At 40.3% G+C, this 12,118-nt stretch overlaps 1 protein-coding gene across 1 annotated transcript in view; it reads right to left on the reverse strand.

Annotated features, from left to right (window-relative positions):
- The window catches only part of LOC146311573 (myosin heavy chain, skeletal muscle), an 81,727-nt gene extending 70,486 nt beyond the window's left edge, over window positions 1-11,241 (reverse strand). The window contains exon 1 of the mRNA XM_084740665.1: window positions 11,108-11,241. Coding sequence (XP_084596791.1) covers window positions 11,108-11,188 — 81 coding nt within the window. The 5' untranslated portion in view covers window positions 11,189-11,241. The remainder of the gene's footprint in view (window positions 1-11,107) is intronic.
- Window positions 11,242-12,118: the final 877 nt, after the last annotated feature.

Consider the following 12,118-nt stretch of genomic DNA (forward strand, 5'->3'; position numbering starts at 1 on the left):
AGGGTTTCTGCCCAACAGTGACGATATTTGTTTTAGCAAACATGTTAGCAAACATTTGTCTACTTATTTATCCAGCATGCACAGAGCTGGAGCGCAATTCCCAATATCGACTCTCCTTTTAGCTCTTTTTTGGTCTCCACCAAATCCTGATGAAAGGTCATGTCTAGATGGTAACCCTAGATTTGTAAAACTCCCGCAAGATTTGCATGGGTTGGTTCTTCATTGTGCACATTGCACAAACTAATTATGTTTTATAATGTGATAACACTGGAGCTAAGAGCTCAGGTTTAGGGACACTTGGTCGGAGTTCTTCTGTAGGACTAGGTTACCATCTAGAAATATCACCAGCTAATTGCTAACTTGGTCGGTCTGATGTTTGGTGCTGGGGGGAGGGTAGTGTACAGCAGATTTAGAAAAAAAAATAGCTGGAAACAGCTGCCTGCTGAGGCTGGAAACCAGGTTAATGAGGGTGATGACAGAAAACAAATAGTGTTGCAAGGTGGAAGACAATGAGTTTAAAGATGCTAAAATGCTCTGTAGAGCTGAGCTGAAGTGCAGGTGGCAGAGTCTGGGGATGTTAATTAGTGCAGGTTTAAAATTATGATTTGATGAAGTCTCTTTTTGTGCTATTTGAAAATCTAAACAGGACCAATACTTGTTTTTTTTTATGCATTTTGCTGCAAATAGCTCCTCAGCAGACCCTTAATAGAACCCCTAATCTTTTTCAGTGCTCTGCTGAAGTACTGCAGGTAGAGTTACTGTAATATCAGACCTTGGTCAAATACCCTTGTTTATGGTTCATGTTAACTAAACCGTACACCAGAGAACTGTGGTTTGCCAAACAGAACAAGACAAATGAGTTTGAAAGTCAACTTGATACAGTTTTCCACAATCGAAACCACTTAGCCCAGAGAACTTTTTCTTTTTTTTTTAAAACAATCTTTCTGGAGTTAACTCCTCCACTCTGGCCAGTTAAAACAAACACTATGAACTGTAAGTACTCCGTCACCCAGACCTGATCACTACGTGGTACAGAGGCCAAAGATCAAACGGAGAGTTCATCCAGCAGTGTTTAGTTGATCACAGGCAGATGGTAATGTAGAGATTCTGCTGGTATGTGAGCTGCACTTTATTGCTGGGGAGAGCCAGCCGTCCTATCAGCAGCACCGCACCAGTCGACCAGACCGCATAGAAACAGACTCACACGTCTGTCAACCCCTGACACACTGAAGTAAACACAATGACGTTCTGTAAACACCAGACATAAACCAATCTTTTTAGAGTTTTATGGTGGAATTAAGCTTAGAATGAGAAAAATTCTGCCCTGGTTACCCATCTTAATATCCAAAACAATGGATAGTTATTTTATAAAATTAAGGAAGGAATTATAGAAAATTACGTGATGCATTCATAAGTCTAACTAATTTTAGGTTTTGCTGTTTACAGTGTTGTTATGTAACTTTATTTAGTCTCACTGAGATTCAAGAGATATCCAAGAACAAGAAATATTCATAGTAGTCAACCACAAAGCCAGCATACAAGAAATACACAAAACAACAAATGCCAGACAACCGACAATCACGTAAATAAAATTAATAATATCAATTACAAGAGTCATAAACACAGTGGGTTATTAAGTTTTTAAAAGAAGGAAATGAAAGAATTTAGCTTGAGGGTAGTTTAGGGTTCATTCCATTTAAAAGATACGTCAAGGTTAGTGCATAAATATGGTTAAGTAGTTATTAGATTGTGTACTATAATTACAGGATTTAATTGAGAGAAGAGGTGTGAAGCGGCACACCTCCAAGTCAGCAGCTCAAAGTCTGAGGCTGTGGCTTTTTGCCGGAAAACGTCGGATTGCTCCCTGTGGGTTTGGAGTCAGCTGCTGCCGCGAGTGAAGGAGTTTGTGCGTCTTGGGATGTTGCTGATGACAGATGGACAGGTGCATCGGTTCTGCTTCAGCAATAACGTGGGCATTGTACCGGACTGTTGCGGTAAAGAGCTGAGACAGAAGTTGATCAAAGTTCCATCCCTCACCTGTGGTCATGAGCTTTGGATATTGACGAAAAGAATGAGATAGGAGATACAAGTGGCCAAAAGGAGTGTCCTAAATAAGGGTGGTTCAGGCTTGGCCTTGGAGACAGGGTTAGCCGGTCGGACATCCAGAGGGAGCTCGGAGTAAAGCCAATGCATTGCGTCAAAAGGAGCCAGTCTATGTCTCTTATGGCTTCAAAAGTGTTATTTTCAGTTGATACACTGACAAACCCATTGCACAGCTGACAAAGTTAGCGACTACCTAGTAAACATTAAGCATTAAGAAGCAGCATTAAGCAGCTTAATCTCAAAACCCACTGGCTATCATCTGACACTGATTCATCCTCTTAGGCAAAGGCCAGTGTTTCAGGATAACCAGATAATGGATGACGGATACCGGGGTCAAGACTTTGTGTCCTGTGCGCTGATAATCATTTACAATCCAATTAGCAACTTGAGGCGCAAGAATGGAGTTGGAGGCTATCAGCAAATTTTGTCAGACAAAAGCCAATGGGTTTCAAGACTGCATTTCAGACAATGCATTCCACCTTTTTTGCCCTCCGTACGGACTGTGTAACTACATGCAACCAATCAAAAGAGCCCGCTTAAATGTGACTGGTTAATACTATTCAGTGGACTACAAACGGAAATCAAAATCTTGGCCCTTGCCTAAACATTCTGCAAATTTATCGCAGTTTATAGAGCTTATTAGCAGCTAAACCAAATATTTCTGCTGGTAGAGACCAAATCCAGAGCTAAATGAGAACTCATACTTGACTTATACTTATCGAGTGGCTAGAAACACATTTCCAAATGATTGCTCATGTTATCCATATCCTCTGAATGCATAAATAAGCCACTGTTTGCAAGCACAATCAACAATATGATAACATGTCAGTATTTTGTTTGGAACGTCTTTCAGCCATCCCCCGTCTTGCAGTGGCCAAAACAATCAGTTAATGCAGGTTTAATTCTATACAGAGAACCTAGTTTGATTTTGAGATAGACAGAGATACAGGAAGACGCATTTAGTCTCTTAAAACAAGTATATTATTAAGAAGAGATACCTAGAAAGCATCAAAAGCTGACTAAAAGTGAGTAACAGCATGGGTTAAACCATATAATACAGCATCATCAGCATATAAATGGACATTAAAATACTGATTAGGAAGATTGAGTTTATTCATGTATGATGTGAATAGTAAAGTCAGCAGGGTTCATGTAAGTTGTCTGCACTGAATTCCTTACATTACAAGGTCTCATAATGACCATAAACGTGAATTTAATGCATTTTACACAACTAACCTTGACCTAAATGCACTGTCCAAAGCAGCTGATGTGTCTTGCAGAGAGCAATTGCCTGTTGCACACATTTTCACTCGTGTGCCACGTTCAAGCAGCCTCCTTTTATTTCTCTCCACACCTAACAAGATTCTACAAGTCAAATTCAAAAAGCAAAACAACAAAATGTAGTTTCCTTCTCTGGAAAAAAACACGTAAGCTGATTTTCCGCAGTGAGATCAGAAGAAGAAGAGGTTTAAAAGAGAAAGCTGCGTTACAGAAAGACATTCAGAACACTCACACACACACACAGAAAAACCTGTTGCTGCTTGAGCGCCGGTGTCTGTGCCATTGGAAAAGAGCCGTCATTAGCTCAGCTCTCTGAACCCTGACAGGGAGTTTACCTCTCGAACCTGACAAACTGTACAGATTGTCAACGGGGGGAAATTAGACAGGGAAATGTGGTGTCATCTTTCTCAAGTGTGCGACGGTAATTGCTGTGTTGTCCAAATAGATTTAGGACGTGTGTTTTAACCGCCATGAGGATCTACCTGCTGACACACCTGAACTTCCTTTGCCCATAGTCAGTTTAAGCAAACAATATATTGACCTGTCAGTGCAGGATTTACTGTCGCACTCAACATCAATCTGCGCTCCAGTGCCAAGAAAGCAGAGGAAGATAAATGTGACACATCAATGGTTCACCTTTAGCATGATCACAGGGCTCAACCTCTTAAGCCAGCGCCATTGTTGAGAATGGACAAATTAAATGCTCTCTTTGTTGCAGCACAATCCCTCTTTGCATGATGGATGTGAGTTACGAGCAAAGTTTTCCTGTTTTGACTTGAAGCTCAGAGATGTTTGTCTGATCAAACCTGCAAAACAGACACACACTGCACTTCTCCTCCCAGTAAAACAAACTTTCCAACTGTCCGCCTGATTCACAGCTCTGTAAAACCTGTTTCTGCTGAGTTTAAAATGTGTTTTTTTTCCACATTTTTCCTAAATGCGGCAATGAAGCAATCCCCCAAGAAACCTGATTCTTGGCATTCCTAGTCTTACTGGAGGTAACTGGGATATTAATCCCATGATCTCCATTCTTTTCTTTTATTTGAACAGCTGTTCACTATTTCAACTCACACATTCACACACCTGCTACTGGCTACAGATTTGAGTCCTTAAGTGATGTACCAGTATACTTTATCCCACTCAAAGTCTACAGTACACAAATGTAACAAGATTAACTACTTTTGAACAAAGAAATTAACGTGATGCTGATGTGACAGATTGCAAAGACTGGATCTTTTTTTTTTTTAGCAAGCTGCACCACAGGGAGGAGTTGTTCAGCTGCAACTTGCCAACCTGTGTCACCCATAGGAAAGTGGCTACCCAGAACTAGATTAGAAATGCAAATGTACAGATTGTGATATTGCCGTCTACAGGCAAAGAAAGTAATAGCTACTAGTTCAATATGTGACATAAGCAGGCAAGGACTTTCCTCGCAAGGCACCTGAATTTGCAAGACCTCAAGATCATGCAAGATTCCATCTCTTCATCTGTGTCTGAACCACAGTGGGTCAAACCAAACGGCATCCTGTGAGAAACTACTGGCAGATACGCTATGTGTGATTCAGCAAGAAGCTACTGTTTGTTCAGATGCTACAGTGGTGGCTCCTGAAGTGGTAATCACAGATGCTGCTTTAGCAACAGTGATATCAGAACTAGAGAGTATTTCATTATTGAAAGAAGAGCAAAGAACAGCACTGAAGGCTTTCCTCAATGGAAAAGATGTTTTCACTCTTCTCTTGGCAAGCATTTTATTTACCAACTGGCTCCACTGGCTACTCATATGGTTTGTTGATCTGACTGGTTAATTGGATGGACAGGTGGCTCATCCGTTGACAGACAGATGGTTTATCTGTCTATCGACGTCTCTTGCCAACTATTTTCTGGAAGTGCCTGCCCTTTTTCTAAGGACAACTTTCCAGAACAAAACAGCTGATGCATCAGATTGCAAAGACTGTTATATGTATGTATTGCTGCTACTTTCCATGTTTGTGCTTCAAGTTTTACTTTTAAATGCCTGGTCACACAATAAAGTGGCATATATGGTGCTAGAAGCTTGGTGATACAATCACTTTTTACAAGACTAGTTGGTAAAATCCTGTAGCTGTAGGAGCTAGCTGCTGACATGAAGCCAACCAGGTGCATGGTAATGCTGGTCAGTCACAGTAGCTTTCCAAGCAAGCAGGCTTGCAAACTGTCACTTAGCAGGCTAGCTAGTAGGTGGCTAAATGGCCAAAAACTTCAAGGAACATTTGTACCACTTTACTCCTGTCTCTTCTTGTACTTTATTGCAAGCTATGCCTCTTTTGCAGAGCAGTTTAGCAGAGCGCAGTCATATACACATGAATGCTACAGCTAAAGCCTTATTCACACACGCAGCCTTTCCCAGAAATGTTCCAGCATTTTTCCCGCGAGGGATCATGAGAGCCAGAATCGATTTTCCAGGAAATCAGCACTGGCAATTTCCCCCCTCAACACCTAGTAACATACAGGGAAAATGCCCCCCTTGAATTCAACATGACAGATTCGCACAGATTTATTTAGTCACAGTGAACTGATCAGTTTCCATGAACGTAACTGAGTTAACTTTTGCTGTTTTAAATGCTGGTGTGATCGAGTAATAACACTTGCCTGTGGTAAAATTTTGTATAAAGATTTTTAGATTACTGTAATTTTAGTATTTTGGTGTTTTTTTGAACACATATACAACATAATAAAATCAAGTAACAGAAATAAACTGATCTATTTTCCTTTTTCCACTGGGAATTCTTTGCAGCAGCTGTCATTTTCTTTGTCAGTGGATGGAGCATTTTAGCATTTCTGCATCAAACTTTTGCTGCCCGTAGGTGTCACAGGCTCGAGGTTAAGAACTGAGGCCTGACACTGGCTGAACCTTTTTGGGTGCATGGCATCAATCACTGTATCTGTTCAGTTACTGTCCTGCGTTTGTGCAGGCCGAGGAGTGTTCAACGTACTGTAGAGTCTGACTTCAAACTCTACGTGCAAACTGCTCCCAGGTGAACGGACCACGGGGTGAAGCCTGGCCTCTGGCTGAACTCTGGATGCAGGTCATGGAGGAAGGCACAGGCAGCCTTTGATCACTGGAGCACCTCACAGTTCACTTATACTCATGTGGTCGACTGGCTGCAGGTCAGCTACAATAACAGCAGCTTATAAATCATATCAATGACATGATTGTTGCTGGCTAATTGCACCACAGAGATAACTGCTGACATTATAAGATCTCTTCAGGGCCGGTTATTGTCCTGATTGAAATACCTGACATATTTGGACTACAGCACAAACGGGCCTAGATTACAGACAACACTGACTGTGGGTATGTTGAACTGAGCAGACCCAAACATAGTATTATCTGTAATTCCTTTGAATTTAGCACCTTTCAAATGTACTATAAGATAAAACACACACGCAGGTTCAAAGTCTTCTCTCTGACCCCTGAAAACGCTCAATAATGACCCACATGCAGCATCATCAAAGGAGAAAAGTACACAGCTTTCCATGTCTTTGTCTGATCCCACTGTGTGTATGCATGTGTGTGTGTGCTGCATGTGCGTGCAGGTGTGAAAATACAGAGGGAGACGAGAACAAGAGATCAGACCAGCATCCATCTACTGAAAGAGCTATGATTGTCTGCAGCGGAGTGAAGGTGGTCAACGTCAACACAGTCATATATCATAAAGAGACAGCATGAAAAGTGCAGCACAGTAATGACTTACAGTAAGAGGGAAGTGATTAGGGGACCTCCATGCATGGAAAGGTACTGGTGCTGCATGGGTGGCATTAGCTCAGTCCGTAAGGATAGCTGCTTCCAGTCCAGCTCGGAGTGGACTGGTAGGTTCTGGTTTCACCTCCTGGGCACTTTTGAGGTGGCCTTGAGCCTTGAGCAAGGTGCCCAAACCTCCAACTGCTCGGGATGTCTGTTTCTGGGCAGCATCCATCGCTCTACCACCTCTCACACAAAATGCATGTGCATTTGTGTATCCAAACCTATATGTGTGTAAAGTGATTAACAATGGAGCGAAAAAATGGAATTTTCCTCTGAGGGGACAAATAAAGGACGTTCTTTGTTCTTCTTCCTCATGATAGAAAATAGTTTTATGGAAAGGAATACATAAAATAATTGTATGTGAAGGGAGTTTGAGTGGAAAGTTAAGGTTTTTAAGGTGTTTTAGGACCCTTCAAGTGGCATCCGGGTTTGTTGCAGGCTTCTCACCATTATGCTAGAGGCTGTAGAAGGATCCAGAATATGCACATATTGTGCAAAACTGCAGAAATTTTGGGAGAATATTAAAAGTGAGTCATTTTAGATACTGATTTACTTTTGAATTCACTGCAGTATATGTTAGGACACTAAACCCCAATTCATCCATGACACAGAATTGAGAGTGTAGAATCCACACGTTTATCAAAGTGACATGAAAACTTCACTACAACAGCTCACTACATCTATACCTTTCTTATCCTCAGGTGTGCATAAATTACAGATTACATGAACATCTTTTTAAAATACAAAAATTTAAATTGGCCATGAGAAGCAAGCAATTATTGGTGTCCGTATTGGCTGAAAAAAGTCCATATTGTGCATCCCTTATTTTTATTTTTTTTATGTCAAGTTTTGAGTTTCAAGTTAATTGTAGAACAATATATAAAGCCAATTTAGCCAAATTAGTTCAAGAGGTATTAACAACACATACATTATGCACTTAATATATATTTTGATAGCTGCATGAACTAAAAAAAAAAAGGTTGTGAAAATGACATGTGACATGTGGTCAACTGCACAATATATGAGGAAATCAAATTTGTTCATAATGTTGGTCAGTGTGACTGAACAGTTGTTAGTTCAACTTAATATGTTATGCTTACTGAACATGTTTATCAAGGTCAAGTTCAATTAACTCAAATGGTTTTACAAAACTTAAATGAAACTAATAAAACTCATTCAGTAACTTACATTTTTAAGTTGAACCAGCTCAGAATTTTGCGGTGTTCATTAAAAGTTTGGTGTGCAAGCCACTTCCAATAAAATTTAAGTGGAGTGAGTGAATTGGTGTTTACAGTGTGCTGAGAGGTGTGTTAACATTATAGGAAAAGTTTGTATATCTTATGAATAGTACTGTTACTTTCAAAGAAACTGATTATTTCTTGGTGGCAAAATGAACTGCCTACAGTGGAACAATAACAGGTAAATTCCACCAGGCGCGGCTGCATCACGTTACAGCTGCGCCTTGTCAGCTGGAGCTGATCGCAGCCATTCTACACAATGCTTGTGATTCCAACAGCAGCACCTCATCGCATCCCAGAAGCAGCTCGGCGCTCCACTCCGCAGAGAATACACACCAAGTCTGTTTTTGACGGATGTCACGTCAATTAACACAGAGCAGATTGAACGGACAGGAAGTCAGACGCAGAAAAGGCAGGGAGAATCCGGTTAATTTTCAAAATAAAAGACCCCATGCAGACTCACGATCATAAAGACAGACAGAAAAGAAATCAACTGCTAAGTGACTGTGTCAGGTGTACATAATGGAAGAAATGACTGCACAGTTGTAAATGAAAAAGGATATATGGACACCTGTAATTCTGTTTCTGACTGAATAACTGTCTTCATGAAATAATGTTTTTTTTTTCCTTTCTGAACTATGATTGATATTTGAAAATGTTGGATGAGCTTGTTGTCAAGGAATGTCCAAGATGTATTACTTTTAGACTCAAAAAAGAAGTACTGGACAGTCAGTGAGTTTATTCTAGAACACAGTGGTTTTTGTCTTGGATGTCAGTGAGCTGTGAGAAGTTAAACTCAGATTAAAGGTCTGAAGAGGTGAAACTAACCAGTATGTTCCAAAAAAAGTACAGAAAATTCTTCACATATGCAAATATGTCAATCTTAGACTCATCTTATGGCCCCTTGAGAGGACCCCAGGTTGTGAACCACTACTTTAACCACAGCTGTATTAACAAGCTATAAAACCCACAATGATTTCTTAAGGAGATCTGATAGTTGCTTTAGTTCCCATGATGGTCTGAATCTGACATTTAAATTGTGAGAAAACACTGAATTCCTGTAATGTTTGGCATGGAAATTGTAACATTTAAATATAATAAATATTAATAGAAAATATAGATGGTATTTGATACTTTACTCATTTTCAGTGTTTTTAAATTTTTCCCTTTTCCTGCCAAAACTGGTATTAATGCAAGGTTTCCCCCATACATCATTTTTTCTGAGATTTCAGTTGTACAAAAACATAGAACTTGGCCAAACACCAATCCTCATATACCATGTACAGATATACAACCACTTCTTATCATGTGACTTATGAGACGCGAGACGTCTCCATGAGCGAAGATCAGACAGATGAAGATGTAGCTAAAAGGTCAAAAACTACTATTCCCAAGCTCAAGGATGAACTTTGACACAGTATTTCACCGGACACCCGAATCTCCAGAGCTGATGAAGCTGATGGAAATGTAAAATTAATCCACTATAACATTACTGAAAAGGAAAAGAGGAAAAATACTAAAATGTCCAAAGAAAATATAAAAATCTTTTCATTGCCATCCCTGTACAGGCAGTGGATGACAGGGATATTTATAATAAGGTCAATATTGTATAGTGGTGATCTGCTGACTTCTACTCTTTAGGACTATTTTAAAGTTATAGTTTCACATTTTGGGAATACATTTATTTGTTTTCTTGTTGAAAGTTGATGACACTCTCATGCGCTATACGTCACCTGTCCACCAGTATCATGAACTAAAACACAAATATTTTAAGAGATTAAACAAAATTTTATTTATTACTATACTGAGTTTACTAAAAATGAAATAATGCGTTTTTATACTTCAACAAAAATGAAAAAAAGTTCAAATTTATTCAGCTCTATTAACTTCTTGCAATGAGAAGCATAAACAAAAATTCTGAGAAGCAATATCTGAAAATATTTGAGTTGGCTTGATCAATAATTTTAATTTAACGGCAATCAAAGAGTACATCTAACACTAAGTCCCAAAGTCAATAAAATTCTGGCAACTGATTGCTTTTTAATTTTAATTTATTTATTTTTGAGTACTGCTAACTTCACAGTGTAAACAAACAAAAGACTCAGACTGCCAGTACGTCTAAATCTCATTAATTAGCGAGTTCTATCTCGTTTGTTAAATCCGGGTGCCGGGCACAAAGCAGCCTTCATGGATTTTCCTCTCAGCTGCACTTCAGATCTGTTTGCAAGCAGATGAAATTTACAGTACTGTTGTAGTGTTTTCAGCCTGTCTGATGCTTGTCTGTGTTTGCATTCCTCTGTAGTGTGTGTGGGGGTGCGAGAGAGACAAAACAGAAGCTAGTGTGTGACACGAGTGACGCTTTACAGTAAAACTGATTTACTAACAGCTGCAACCTACACTGCAGAAAGCAGAAAATCATAAAATATAGCCACTTTAACAGACACATACTTCTTGTCACTGCAGCAACCACTCTGTGCAAATGCATCATGGTACACGCTCTGACGCCCCCTGTTGAAAAGCAGCCAATGAGGGCCTCCGATGAGGAGGAGCCCTGCCACATGCTGAGGAGCACAGTGACAGACAGAAAAAAAAGAGACTGAAGAAGACTGAACATGAAGAATAAAGATGGAAGCAGAGAAAAAAGAATAAACAATGGACAAAAACAGAAAGAAAGAAGGGAAAGAAGAGGCGGGTTCCTTACGTGTGCCAGGGGTCTGCGGTGCAGGCCGAGGGGTCTGTACTGGTGGAAGTCAGTCTGGATCACACACACTCTCTTCTCCATCCTCACAGCTCACAGCCGCCCATGCTGTCTTCACCCAAGCGGGCTCTAGGGAGGAAGTGAAGCATGTGCGTGTGTGTGTGCTGTCTTCTTCAGCCTGTGGGAGTGTGTATGTGTGTGTGTATGTGTGTGAGAGAGAGAGAGGGAGTGTAAGCGTGTGTGAAAGTGTGTTACGCCAGCTACCTGACCCTGAGAGGAGCGGGAGGGAGGGAGGTGACGAGCAAAAAAGAAAACACGAACGAGCTTGAACAGCCCCCCCATCCCACACACATACATACATACACACACACACACACACACACACACACACTTCGCTCTCCTGCCTAAAGCCACACCACCTTCTGACAGCAGTACAACACTGGGAGACAGACTGCCAGCCTCCAGCAGAACAATATGCAACCCCCACCTACACACACACACACACACAAACACACACACACACACACACACACACACACACACAAACACATACATACACCTCATCTTGAAAAAAAGTGCATTCCTGTGCAGAGGAATAACACTCCAACGCGGGCTAATTTGCAGCCAAAATATGTCAAACACATGTAAATCACTCAAGTCTGTTTGTGTATGAAAATCGACAACTACCTTCTGTTTTTTCAAACATACAAAATGTTACATCAGGGAAAACATAAGGAAGAATTCATGCTTGTCCAGCTCAGACTGTAGTGTTTACAGTATAACAATAGAGTTACAAGTTTAAGTCAAAGCCTGCATTCAAATTTTTAATTAAACAAAAGAACATATGTATTATCTGCTATTTCACTGCGCCTACACAATGACGATGTTTAACTCTTATAGCACAGGGCAGAGGTTTGCAACCTGTGGCTCAGGAGCTCTTAAACCCTTCACCAGTGGCTCCCTGTGACAAAAAAAAATTATATGGAAATGAATAACGGTTATTTTTTAACATTT

The sequence above is a fragment of the Lutjanus erythropterus genome, chromosome 17 (assembly GCF_056507025.1).
Source record: "Lutjanus erythropterus isolate fLutEry1 chromosome 17, fLutEry1.hap2, whole genome shotgun sequence".
NCBI classification, from domain to species: Eukaryota; Metazoa; Chordata; class Actinopteri; order Lutjaniformes; family Lutjanidae; genus Lutjanus; species Lutjanus erythropterus.